Source organism: Sciurus vulgaris (assembly GCF_902686455.1).
Source record: "Sciurus vulgaris genome assembly, chromosome: 8".
NCBI lineage: Eukaryota > Metazoa > Chordata > Mammalia > Rodentia > Sciuridae > Sciurus > Sciurus vulgaris.
The window spans coordinates 121,997,889-122,011,561 of NC_136468.1; the positions used below are offsets into that span (position 1 = coordinate 121,997,889).

General features: G+C 44.4%; 3 protein-coding genes across 6 annotated transcripts in view; 2 read left to right on the forward strand and 1 right to left on the reverse strand.

Moving 5' to 3' along the window:
* GGT5 (gamma-glutamyltransferase 5) overlaps window positions 1-13,673 on the forward strand; it is a 33,962-nt gene that overhangs the window by 13,976 nt on the left and 6,313 nt on the right. For 3 of the 4 annotated variants that reach the window (XM_079150341.1, XM_079150342.1, XM_079150343.1), the window contains exons 2-6: window positions 9,286-9,416; window positions 9,670-9,765; window positions 10,269-10,464; window positions 11,067-11,224; window positions 11,668-11,814. In XM_079150341.1, coding sequence (XP_079006467.1) covers window positions 9,286-9,416; window positions 9,670-9,765; window positions 10,269-10,464; window positions 11,067-11,224; window positions 11,668-11,814 — 728 coding nt within the window. The remainder of the gene's footprint in view (window positions 1-9,285; window positions 9,417-9,669; window positions 9,766-10,268; window positions 10,465-11,066; window positions 11,225-11,667; window positions 11,815-13,673) is intronic. The other variant, XM_079150344.1, reaches the window with a different exon arrangement.
* Window positions 4,811-5,803, reverse strand: LOC306667829 (non-selective voltage-gated ion channel VDAC2-like). The gene has a single exon (XM_079150619.1). The coding sequence runs from the start codon at window positions 5,786-5,788 to the stop codon at window positions 4,904-4,906; it is 885 nt and encodes a 294-aa protein (XP_079006745.1). The 5' UTR covers window positions 5,789-5,803; the 3' UTR covers window positions 4,811-4,903.
* On the forward strand, window positions 6,162-7,115 carry LOC306667607 (mothers against decapentaplegic homolog 5-like). The gene has a single exon (XM_079150350.1). It carries the CDS (start codon window positions 6,244-6,246, stop codon window positions 6,829-6,831), a length of 588 nt encoding a protein of 195 aa, XP_079006476.1. The 5' UTR covers window positions 6,162-6,243; the 3' UTR covers window positions 6,832-7,115.

The following is a 13,673-nucleotide window of genomic DNA, read 5'->3' on the forward strand; positions in this document are numbered from 1 at the left end:
TCAGTCCATTCTAAGCTGACTCCATTGCTCTGGGCCTGAGGTGAGGCAGAACATTATGGTGGAAGAAAGCAGTGGAGGAAAGCTGCTTTGTTCATGTCAGCCAGGAAACAGAGAACTCCCCGGCCCTTTTTAATTTGTTATTTTGAGATAGGATCTTGCTAAGTTGCCCTCTCAGGTCTTGAACGTGTGGTGATCCTCTTACCTTAGTGAGACCCTGTCTCAGAATAAAATAGAAAAAAGGACTGGCATCGTGGCTCAATGGTTAGGTGCACTGGGGTTCAATTCCTGGTACAAAAAAAAGAGAATATTTAAGTATTAATATATTATATAGTCATATATTATGTTACATATGTTCTACTGTATTATATATAGCATATTTTTAAAATGAAATTAAAAGTTTTTAGTGGTAGGGATCAAATCCAGGGCTTTATTCATGCTGGGAAAGTGTTTTACCACTGCACTAAACCTCCAGTTTATATTATAGATGTTTTGTACTATATATAATTATAATATTAGAGCTATAAGAGGGAGCACCCTTAGTTCTTTCTTTTATGGGTGTTTACTCTTGTCTGTTAGTTAATTTTATGTATCGACTTGGCATGGCTATGGGGCCCAGGTGTTTGGTCAAATACAGATTTTCCTCAGCTTATGATGTGGGTACACTCCAATAAACCCATCATTAGCTGGAAATATCTTAAATTAAAAATGCATTTAGCTGGACATTGTGGCACACACCTGAAATCCGAGTGGCTCAGGAGGCTGAAGCAGGAGGATCTGGAGTTTAAAGCCAGCCTCAGCAACTTAGGTAGACCCTGTGTCAAAATAAAAAAATAAAAATGGTGGCTGAGTGGTTAAACATTCCTGAGTTCAATCCCTGGTACCAAAAAACAAGCAAACAAACAAACAAACAAAAATGCATTTAATTCACCTAACCTACCAGACACCTAGCATATTGCACTGCTGAGCGTTAGTTGTTTTCCTCTTGTGACGGTGTGGCTGACTGGGAGCTGTAGCTTGCTGCAACTGCCAGCATCATGAGAGGGCATCATACCAATACTGCCAGCCCTGAAGCATATCCAAATTCAAAATCTGAAGTACAGTTTCTACTGAATATAAAGTCAAAAATTATAAATTCTGCCATTGAAAGTTAGGGGCCATCTGTACTAGTCTAGATACTGTGGTGAAAGTACCCTGTAGATGTGATTAACATTCTTAAGCAGTTGGCTTTGAGTAGAACAGATGACCATTCATGGTGTGGTTTGGCCTCATCCAATCCGTTGAAGGCCTTAAGAGCAAAACCTGAGGTTCCTGGCAAAAAAAGAATTCTTCCTCAAGACTGTAACAGAAATCCTGCCTCAATTTTTGGGCTGCTGGCCTGACATAAAAATTTGAACTTAAGACTGCAGCATTACCTCTTACCTGAATTTATAGTGACTTGTCTTCCAGATGTTAAGCTTGCCATCTCCCATGATTATGTGAGCCAATTTTGTTAAAATAAATCTCTCTCTCTGATGATGTATATCCTATTGGTTTGGTTTCTCAAAAGAAATCTGATCCAGTTTCCTACCATGAATAATACCCAAGCTTGCTAGAAACCTCTACTTCCTTCTGTGATATATCTTTAAATATTATTATTATTGCTAATAATGCTTTAAATTCTCCTATATTTGGAATTCAAATTATTATTATTATTGTTATTTTGGTGCTGGGGATCAAACCTAAGGCCTTGTTCATGCTAGCACTCCAGCCCTGAAATTAATCTTACACAGCTTTCTTATTAGTATTTGCAAGACATATTTTTTCATCATTTTACTTTTCACCTTTCTGAACCCTTATAGAGAAGGCATTAGTTGGATTTGACTTTTTATCCATTGTTTAAATTTTTTTTGCATTATCTTTTTATATGTAATGTAATTAATGATTCATTTGGGCTTATTTTTTAAAATTTATTAGTGCATTATAGTTATACATAATATTGGGGTTCATTTTGACATAATTATACAAGCATGGAATTTAATTTGCTCCAATTCATTCCCCAGTACTTCCCCTTTCTTTCCCCTCCTTCCTCCCCTTTCATCTGGATTTAAATCTGCTATCTAACCATTTGTTGTCTATTTTCCATGACGGTTCTCTTTTTTCTTATCTCCCTTCTTGCCTTCTTTTGCACTTACTATTATTTTATTGCATTTTATTTGTTTTATAATTCAATTTCCTCCCTCCATTAGTTTGGTTAAGTATGCAGTCTTAAAGATTTTTTTTTTCCTAAAAGATTACAGTATATTATTGTATCAGTCAGCTTTCTGTTACTGTAACAAATCCTGAGATAATCAACTTAAAAAGAGAAAAGTCTTACCTTGGCTCACAGTCTTGGAGGATCCAGTCTATGATTGGTTGGCTCCATTGCTTTTGGGCCTATGGTGAGGCAACACAACATCGTGGGGACTGGGTGGTGGAGCAAAGTCACTCATCTCATGTAGGGATGCAGAAAAGAGAACGAGAAAGAAGAGACGGGGCTCCACAATTCCCTTTTGAAGGCATACTGGCATGACTTAAAACCTCCCACAAGGTTCCACCTCTAAAGTTTCTTCTATCTCCCAAGAGTTCCACTCTGGGAAACAAGCCTTTCAATATAATTCAATTCAAATTATAGCAATTATTTTGGAGATGACAGCATGCTTTATTTCCTTACCAAAGTCTAGTATTTTTATCCTCTTCCTGGTTAATGCAAGAACCTTGGGATACTAACTAAATTTACTCCTTCATGACTATATGTTATTTTTTTTTGTGCCAGGAATTGAACTTAGGGGTGCTCAACTATTAAGTTACATCTGTAGTCCTTGTTATTTTTTATTTTGAGACAGGGTCTCACTAAGTTGCTTTGGGCCTAGCTAAATTACTAAGGTTGGGCTCAAACTTTCAATCCTCCAGCTTCAGCCTCCTGAGCTGCTGGGATTACAGGCATATGCCACCATGCCTGGCCTCCAGTCCTTTTTATAAATACAATCTCACTATCCTCCTATTTCAACCTCCTCAAGTTGCACCACCTTGCCTGGCCTTATGTCTGTGTATTTGAAGTATATGTGTGGTATATATACAAATATACCTGTGTGTTTTGGGTGTCTTTAGATTTACTTATATTAATAACATAGAGCCATATAAAAGTAAAGAGAATTGGATAATGAATCCCCACACATCCTTCATCCACCTTCAACCCCAGTCTTATAGTCAAGTTGATTTTGTGTATACTCTCACTATATCATTTCAATGCAAATCCCAGATGTGATTTTTACCCTTAAATATTTCATCATTCTTTGTTAATTTTATATCTCATAATTTTCTATATGATTATATTTTGTACAAAGAACACTTTTTTAGATTTACCAACTTATTTATCTCTTCTGCTGCTCTTCATTCTTCCTAGCACCTCTGAGCTTCCATCTGGAATCTTGTTCCGGCTTGCCTGAGGAACACTCTTCAGCATTCTTTTAAGCATAGATCTGTTGCCGCCCTAGCTCCAGTTTCCATTTGTCTGAAAATGTCTTTATTCCACTTTCGTTTGTGGAGGATATTGTTCACAGACAGAGAATCCTAGGTTGGAAGATATTTTTCTTTCTTTGCTTTGAAAAATTATACTCTTGCCTCTCGTTTTCCTATTGAGAAGCCAAAGCTCAGTCTAATTTTGTGCTTTAAAGGAAATCTGTCTTTTTTCCTCTGGCTGCTTTTAAAAGTTTGGTCTTTGGCTATGAGCAGTTTTATACTAAGGCTTTTAGGTGGTCTTCAATCTTTGGCTTCAATCCTTCAATCTATGACTTAAATTTTTAAAAATCAGTTTTAAAATTTCTCAGCACTGTCTGTTTACTTCTTCCCCATTCATTTTCTTACGGAACTCCAATTTCAGATGACCTAAACTTCTTAATGTATCCCTGATGGTGTCTTAGTCAGTGTTCTAAGGATTCTGCTCTCTCTCTCTCTCTTTCTCTCTCTCTCCCTCCCTATCCCCCCTCTCTCCCTTTCTCTTTCTTTCTTTCTTTTTTTTTTTTTTTTTTTGATAGGGTCTTGCAATATTGTCCAGGCTGGCCTTGAACTCCTGGGTTTGAGAAATCCTCCTGCCCAGTCTCCCAAGTAGCTGGAACTACAGATCTGTACTACTGCGCCTACAAAATATCTAAACTAAAATACAGAGAAAGCCAGGCAGCAGTAGTACATACCTGTAGTTCCATCTACTTGGAAGACTGAGGATCTCTCAAGTCCAGGAATTCAAGGATAGCCTGGGCAACATAGCAAGACCCTGTTAAACAAACAGGAAAGTAGGACTGGACACAGTGATGCATGCCTATAATCCCAATGACTCAGGAGGTTGAGGCAAGAGGATCACAAGTTTGAGGCCAGTCTCAACAATTTAGCAAGACCCTAAGCAAAATAGTGAGACTCTCTCTCAAAATAAAAAAATAAAAAGGACTGGGGATGTGGCTCAGAGATAAATTGTCTCTGGATTCATTGCCTAATACCCCCCACCAAAAAAAAAAAAAAAAATCCTAATTCCATTTTTTATAGTTGCTATCTCTCTGATGAAATTCTGAATTTTGTCATTTACATCTTTTTTTTTCACAGTTTTCATAAAGGTCTATTTCATTATTGGTGTGTAGCGCATTTAACAGTTAAATACATTTAAATAATGTATAGGTGACTGCATGACTGCAGCATTGGTAACTAGATAACCAATTCAACTAGAAACCTGCTAACAAATAACTGTCTAAATATTTAAAATACAGCTCTTGTTCAGATCATCCTTGTTTTGAACACCTTCTTGGGGGGGGGGCGGCGGGAAGCCTGCTGGTCACAATGGAAATATATTAAGACCAAATATTCTGATATCCATTCCCAGAGGTTTCTTTCAGCTGGATTAAGCCTCCAATTCCAGGGCAAGCCCAAGTTTGTGGCCTCCAGCATTAATGCTCTTCCCGTCTACCAGAGCTGACAGCGTAAGCTTCACACCAGGCCTTAGAGTCTGAGTGTAGCCCACTCCAATTAAACTAGAGTTGTTGACCTTTGCAGAAATGGAAGCAGTGGGATCTAACTGATACTTAGCTGCAATGCCAAAACGAGTGCTGTTGGTACCTGATGTCCAAGCAAGGTTTACTGAAGTGTCAAGATCTTCACATACTTTCTGATAAATGGATCCTCCAAATTCTGTCCCATCATTGACGTTAGTGTGTAGCTGAAAGTCCCCAGTCCTGTAGCCCACTGCAAAGTTATTCCTTGTCAGCTTTGATTTGGCACTGTCAAAGGTCATCTGGTACCCAGCAAGCCAGCCCTCATAACCAAAGACAGCTGAACCATGGATTGCAGGCCCAGCAAAATCAAAGTCAACATCACAACCAAAGTTTATACACTCCCTCTTGTAAGAAGACTTGATTTTACCACTTTTCTTTCCTGTATTTGGTGAAAAGGTAGTATCAAATGTCAGCTTCAAACCTTGACAAATCTGGTCTTCAATTGCGATTTCTGTTCCCAGAGTGTTATCAGTGTTCCATTTTTCTGTGAAAGTCAGACCATACTCACACCATTTATATTTGGTCTCCAAGGTCCCAGTAACTTTACCAGTGTCTGTATTAGATGAACCAGATGTTGAGAATTCCACGCCACTGCATGACTTTATTTTCACATCCAGTTTCACCAACCCAAAGCCAAATCCTTTGTTGAAGATCTCTCTAGCAGCTTTGCCAAGGTCAGCATATGATGGAGGAATACACATTGGCTGCACGCAGCTCTGTCCATAGGTCGCCATGGCGAGGCCGCAGGAAGAGGTGATCTGGAGGTCTCCTGAGGGGTGCTGCTGCTGCTTGGCTCGCAGCTAAGGCCGCTCGGCTCGCTAGGATGGGGCTGTCATTTACATCTTGAAATATAGTTATTTAAAAGTCCGTGGTATGGCTGGGTGCAGTGGTGCATGCTGTGCTTTTCCCTACTAGCTGCTGCTTCTGCTGTCTTTTCTTTCTTCTTGCCCTATTCCTGCTAGTTGCTGTGTTCCTTCTACTAGCTGCTGTGTCCGCTCTGCTATCTGCCTTCCGCCGCTTTCTGCTAGCTGCTGTTCTGCTTTCTACTAGCTGCTGCTCCGCTGTCTTTTCTTTCTGCTTGCCACTTCTTTCTGCTTGCCCTGCTAGCAGTACATATCCCAACTCCCCAGCAAGTTCTGGACCAGGAAGTCCATTTCAACTTCCAGCTGATACACCTCCTCCTGCCTATATGCCACCTGATGAACAGATGGGCCAAGATAATTCCCAGCCTATGGATACAAGCAATAACATGATTCCTCAAATTATGCCCAGTATATCCAGCAGAGATGTTCAACCTGTTGCCTATGAAGAGCCTAAACACTGGTGTTCAATTGTTTACTATGAATTAAACAACCGTGTTGGGGAAGCTTTTCATGCATCTTCTACTAGTGTGTTAGTAGATGGATTCACAGACCCTTCAAATAACAAAAGTAGATTCTGCTTGGGGTTGTTGTCAAATGTTAATCGTAATTCAACGATTGAAAACACAAGGCAACATATTGGAAAGGGTGTTCATCTGTACTATGTTGGTGGGGAGGTGTATGCGGACTGTCTCAGTGACAGCAGCATATTTGTCCAGAGTAGGAACTGCAACTTTCATCATGGCTTTCATCTCACCACTGTCTGTAAGATTCCCAGCAGCTGCAGCCTCAAAATTTTTAATAATCAGGAGTTTGCTCAGCCTCTGGCTCAGTCTGTCAACCGTGGGTTTGAGGCAGTGTATGAGCTCACCAAAATGTGCACCATTCGAATGAGTTTTGTTAAGGTGAGTGTGTGATTTGTAATATAATTTGAGTTACTGTAAATATGTATGTCTATAGGTTATTATAGAAAAATTGTTAAGTGAAAGATAAGCATTACTTTTGACTGGATTTGCTAGGTTTTTAGATGGAATTCTTGAAGTTGATTGTAAATATATGGTAAGTCTAAGATACCTTATAATCCAGATATTATAAAATGCATGATTGATGTTGATTTTGATATTGAATAGGGGTTGAGCTTACAAAGAATGTCAGTTAAAAGGTTAAATTATTGGAAACATTTAATAATAAAATTGCTTATTGAGTCCCTCAAAAAAAAAAAAAATACCTGGCACAGTGGCACAGGCCTGTAATCCCAGTGGCTCAGGAAGTTAAGGCTGGAAGATTTTGAATTCAAAGCCAGCCTCAGCAACCTAGCAAGGCCCTAAACAACTTAGTGACACCCTGTCTCAAAAAATAAAAAGGGTTGGGAATGTAGCTCAGTGGTTAAGCACCCTAGGTTCAATCCCTAGTACAAAAAACATTCAAAATAATTAATGGAAATAGTTTGAAGCTGAGGATTCTGATATTCTGGGATCTTCTTTATCCAATTCCAGAGAATGAGATTATTTGAAATAGGGCCACAGTGCTCTGAGGGCTAGTCTAATTCTGGATGACTGGTAACCTAGACGAAGGACCCATTCCCAAGTGTGGGGAGTTTGCAGCATCTCTTCTCCCAGCCACATGAGGATGTCAAAAAGCACTGTTCTGCTTCTCAGTCATCTCTTCCAGGATTGGCAGTTGTTTTGGGGGAAAGTAGCTCCAAATTTATTTTTACGTGGTGCGGAGAATAGAACCTGGTGCCTCACATGCTTGAGGCAAGCACTCCACCATTGAGCTACGACTCCAACCTCTGACCCCAGCACTGGGAGGGGGGCAAGAATGGAGGAAGGAGGGACTATATAGAGGGAAAAGAGGGGTGGGAGAGGTGGGGTGGAAGAAAAAAATAACAGAATGAATCAAAAACTATTACCCTATGTAAATGTATGATTACACAAATGGTATGCCTCTACTTCATGTACAAACAGAGAAACAAGATGTATCCCATTTGTTTACAATAAAAATAAATTTTAAAAAAAGTGGGGGGCTTGTGTTGGGGCTGGGTTTGTAGCTCTGTGGATGAGTTCTTGCCCAGCATGTATGAGGCACTTGGTTCAATTCTCAGCACTGCATGTAAATAAAATAAAGGTCCACTGGAAAAAAAGAAAGGGCTGGTATAACTCAGTGGTAAAGTGTCCCTGAGTTCAATTTCTAATATCAGTACCAAAAAAAGAAAGGGCTTCCAGGGGGAGGGGACAATTGACAGATTGGCAGTTTTAAAACAGGTTGGGAAGGGAAAATGAGGCTTGCTCCATTTAGTGAAAGAATGAGAGATAGCATCTTGGTCTCTGATGGGAATTTAGTGTTGCCCATTCTCAATTTACTATTTGGTTTTGATGATGGTGTTTATTCTTGTTAAAAATTTGCAATCACGCCTACAAATAGCAGACTTGTTTCTTCGATGCTTTTGACTTCCTTCTTTCCCATTTCGAGATTATGTATGTGCATGTGGCATCCATTGTGAACATTTGGGCCTGCAGCAGGGACACATAGCTCAGGAACTGGGGAGAGTCAGAGTTCAGGATGGGCTAGTCAGGCCACAGGTAACTGAACCAAGGGAAAGTGCTGGGGTTAGAGGTCCCAAGAAGTGGACCAGAAGACCTAGTTCTACTCCCTCTTTGAGTCTTGATTTCCTTGTCAGGAACTGGAGTTTAAGTTCTGGCTATTGAGGTGCTGGGGAGGTTCTTGGATATGGGGGGCAAGAAGCAGCCTTGGTGAGATGTTCAGGGCTGTGCCCCAGGGACAGGGGTTATCACAACACAGGCTATTCCAACCACACTTCAGAGGTTAAGGGCCCATTCCTTGGACAACTAGGGAGGTGGAAGCCAGAGAACATTTTCATAAACTTTGGACCCCAGGAGAAGCTGTGAGGCCCATCAGCCCTGTAGTGTTCTGGTGGTAGGACAGGATCCTGAGCTTACCTACCAAAGTCCAGTCTTGAAGGGTTTGGGGCCAGTGTGTCCCCAGTGAGATGAGGAGTGGGGTCCTAGAGTAGGCTTCAGGGTGGCCCAGGCCTGCTTCTGCCTGATGCAATGAGCCAATGCTACAGGGAACACCTAGGGAACCATGGCAGCAGAAGCACTTTGCAAACTGAGTGCCTCATATAGGACAAAGGAAAAGGCAAATGGCATCATACTTTGCAATCTGTAAAGTGTTGTGGATAAGCTAGCAGCTGGATTTGAGAGGACATCTCAGTGTGTTTTTTCTGACCTAACTTGGGGTTTAGGGCTACCAATCTGTTACTCTTCCCCAGTGAGCTCCAACTTAGTGAACCCAGGTGGGAAGGCTGGGGGTGGCAAATCAGGCAACTGATTCTGTGCCATGTCCCCTAGAGCCATCCTCCAGCAGCAGGGCTCACCTGTGGATGCCACCATCGCAGCCCTGGTCTGCACCGGCGTTGTCAACCCTCAGAGCATGGGCCTGGGTGGAGGGGTCATCTTCACTATCTACAATGCAACGACAGGTAGGCCCCCATGTGATACTCCCCCCCCACTGTGGGGAGAACAGATTTGTGCACAACCACAGGGTAACCAATTCCTGTGCCCCTTCCTGGGTGATCTCAGTCTCCCCTACTCTAGCACTTTGTCTCCACTGTGCAAAGTCCTTGCAGGCAAGTTCTATCCTAAGCATTAGCACAGAGAGGGAAACTGAGACCTAGAATAGGCTGGGGCCCTCTGATGGGCTATAACCATTCACTTACCCTCCCCCAACTCCAGGAAAGGTGGAAGTCATCAATGCTCGGGAGACGGTACCAGCCAACCACACCCAGGGCCTGCTGGACCAATGTGAAAAGGCTCTGCCGCTGGGCACAGGTGAGGTCCTAGGAGGGCCCCCCAACTCCACCCCACTAGACCACTGGGGCTGACCAGAACACACCCTGAAGGGACAGTATGCCTCATGGACAGGCTGACACCCGACATGGGAGGATGAGGGCTGGGGTAGGAGGAACCCATGCAGAGCCCCTCACTTGCTGGACTTTGGGGAGTCTTCCTGGAAGAGGAGTTCTCTGAGTGGGGAGGGGTGATTCAAAGTTAGAACCAGGCTGGTGGAGATGGGATAGAGGGACAGGGTCAGTTTCTCCAGTTTCTGGAGCCAGTTTGTGCAGGACTCTATGGACCTAGAGATGGACTTTTTACTTGCACAGAAAGCAATGGGGAGCCATGGAGTTCTGTGTAGGGAGGGACATGGTCAGGACAGGACTCCAGAAGTTCACTCTGGCTGCTGTAGCTGGGGTGGGGGATGAGTGTGGGGGTAAGGAGGAAGCCCTGGGTGGGCCTAGAAGACACAGGGCTGAGGAAAGGAATATGCCATGCAGGGGCCCAGTGGATTGGGGTGCCTGGGGAGCTCCGTGGCTACGCAGAGGCCCACCACCGCCATGGCCGTCTGCCCTGGGCACAGCTGTTCCAGCCCACTATTGCACTCCTCCGAGGGGGCTACCGCATGCCCTCTGTCCTGAGCCAGTTCCTGAAAAGCAGGTTTCTGCAGCCTTCCTTACAGGCATCGACCCTAAGGTGAGCACACACAGTGTTTAAGACCGCCTTCTTTTTGACCCCAGCCAAACCCCCACTCTGCCTGGGCCCCTCTTCACACTGGAGAGTTGACCCTAACATAGTGCCAGGGTCTTAAGGCCCGGATGGCCAGTATTTTTCTTCTTAGGTGAGAACCTAGCTCAGAGATGCTAAGCCAGGAGGAGTTTAGTGCCCAAGTCATGGGAATCCAAGGGTGTGGATTTGGGGTCTGCCATCTGCCTTCAGGCCCAGGCCTCCTTCTCTCTCTCTCTTTGAGGTGATAGGAGGGCTTTGGTTGTTCCCTGCCCCACCAGCCAGCCCACTGACAGGTCCTCCCAGGGTCACTGGGAGGGCAGGCCCTGGGTGAATTTGGACTCACTAGGGTAGGTGCCCTCTCTGGACCAGGGCCATAAGTAAGGTGGTTGGTATTCAACCCTTCCTGCTTCTAAAGAATCTGTCCCCTCGTTGTCTAACCCAGTGCCTCAGGGCCCCTGGCCAGAACTGTCATTCCCATGCAGTCCCTAGGATCTCAATAAAACCCTGGCAGGAGTGACTGCCCTCTGGGACCTAGCCTGACCCTGAGGTTGCCCCTCCCCATTCCCCAGGCAGCTCTTCTTCAATGGGACAGAACCCCTGAGGCCTCAGGACCCATTTCCATGGCCTGCGCTGGCCACCACCTTGGAGACTGTGGCCACGGAGGGCGCAGAGGTCTTCTACACAGGGAGGCTGGGCCAGATGCTGGTGGAGGATATTGCCAAGGAAGGTCAGCTGCACTGACATTCCAATGCCCTGTCCCCGCCAAAGAAAGAGTCAAGGGGGTTAAGGGCAGGTCCTGCTAGAGTGCTGGCTGCTCCCAGGTCTCAGAGAGGCAAGGCACGCAGCCTAGCCACTGCTGCCCTCAGTGGCCTCTGTGATCAAGGAATTCAAAGAGCAGAGCCCTGGTGAATTAGGGCCAATGGAGGGGATTACAGATCTCCACACGGGCCTGGGCAGCTGGGTTGACCCACCCTCCCAATTCCCCTCTCATCTTCTTCCCCTCCCCACACCTGCCTTCCCTGTGATCTCTGTCTCCCCACCCCATAACACGCACACCATGTTTACATGGCTAGGGTGCAAGGGGATTCCCATTGTGTATCCTGGGGCCCTCAGCAATCCTTTGCCTCAGTATCCCCATCTGTATCTGGAGTCCTTTCCATCTCATCCCAGGGAGCCTGCTGACTCTGCAGGACCTGGTTACCTTCCAGCCTGAGGTGGTGGATGCCCTGGAGATGCCCCTGGGAAACTACACCCTGTATTCACCACCACCACCTGCAGGGGGCGCTATTCTCAGTTTCATCCTCAATGTGCTGAGAGGTAAGACCTATCTCTTGACCAGAGCCCTGCCCTGATGGGAACCTGAGCTCCTAGCCCAGTCATGGCCTTGGTGTATTAGTCAGCTTTTCATCATTGTAACAAAATAGCTGACACAGTTACTTGTAAAGAAAAGGAGTGTCAGGGACGGAGGGATATAACCCACTGGTAGAACACTTGGCTAGTATGCATGAGGTCTTAGGTTTGATCCCAACCACTGTGAAATAAAATAACCAAGTAAAGTAAAATAAAATGAGACCTTAGGTTTAATCCCTAGCACTGCAAAATAAAATAACTAAGTAAAGTGAAGTGAAATAAAATATTAAAGAAGAAAAAAAAAAAAGCTGAGCTTGGTGGCACAAGTCTGTAAGCCCAGCTACCTGGAAGTTTGAGACAGGTTCAAGGCCAGCATGGGCAACTTAGCATGACCCTATCTCAAAATAAAAAATAAGAATGGCTGGGGATATAACTCAGTGGCAAAGTGACCCTTGGGTTTAATCCTCAATACCACAAAAAGAAAAAAAGAGAAAGAAAAGAAGGTTTACTTAGTTCACAGTTTCAAAGGTTCAAGGACATGCTGCCTGCACTGGCTCAGTTCTGATAAGGGTGCCATGGTGGGTGATGGATGGTAGATAGCAATGAAGGGCAAGCAGTAACATCTCAAGCCAGAAAGCAGAGAGAGGGGGGTGGGGCCAGGCTTGCTTCTTTCATAACAACCCTATTGTGAGAACTACTAAGAGTTTGCAAGCAAACCAGCCTCCAACAGCACACCCCCAGCACATCCTAAGGATCTCCCACTAGGCCCCACTCTTAAAAGTTCTATTACCTCCTAATACCACCACCCTGGGAACCAAGCCCCCAGTCACAATGGGCCCTTGGAGGACACCTGAATTATATTCCAACCATAGTAGGTAGCCATTGCCTTTTCCTGCCCAGCCCCCTCCTCTACAGACGGGGTTAGCAGATGCATACTGTCCAAATCAGGGCTATAGACACTGGGCGGGATGGTGTGTTTTAGAGTTGGTCCTCTGGGGGATTGGCCCATTCTTGAGGTTTTGCTAAAGGGACTGACATCTTTTTCCTAGTGGGTGACCTAGTCCCAGGGTATAGGAGCAGTTAGACTCTGCAGGTAGTGAGATTCTCATCAGAGGTATGCACTCAGGTTGAGGTACCACCCAGGGTATTACGGCTTATAGGGGGTGGGGTCCTGGCAGTGCCCAGGTCTGAGCCTGTCTGAAGTTGATTGTATTAGTGTCCTGTGGCTGCTGTAACAAATTACCATGAACTTGGACCTTAAGACAACAGAAAGGTATTCCCTTGCGGTTCTGGAGGCTAGCAATCCCAAGTCAAGCAGTGTGCAAGACCACATTTCCTCTGGGGCCTCTAAGGAAGAACTTGTTTTTTGCTTCTTCCAGTTTCTGGTGGCTGCTCGAATTCTTTGGCTTTGGTTGTATAACTCTAGTCTGTCTCTGTGAACATATAGTAGTCCTTGTCTGTGGGGAACATGTTTTAAGACCAGAGGATGCCTGAATCTTCAGATAGTACCAAGCCTTGTATACATATATACTATGTTCTCTCCTATATATGCATTCCAATGATAAAGTTTAATCATAGATTAGGCACAGTAAGCCAGGCATGCTGATGCACATGAGTAATCCCAGTGACTCAGAGGCTGCGGCAGGATCACCAGTCTCAGCAACTTAGAGAGGCCTTAAGCAACTTAGCAAGATCCTATCTCAAAATTTAAAAAGGGATGGGGATATAGCTCAGTGGTAAATTGCCCCCTGGGTTAAATCCTTGGCACCCCCCCCCCCCGGCAAAAAAAAAAATTGGGCACAGTAAGACATTAACAACAATAACTA

Bases quoted from the DNA above. Each gene is read 5' to 3' on its own strand.
- LOC306667829 (XM_079150619.1), bottom strand. From the start codon at position 5,788: ATGGCGACCTATGGACAGAGCTGCGTGCAGCCAATGTGTATTCCTCCA.
- LOC306667607 (XM_079150350.1), top strand. From the start codon at position 6,244: ATGCCACCTGATGAACAGATGGGCCAAGATAATTCCCAGCCTATGGAT.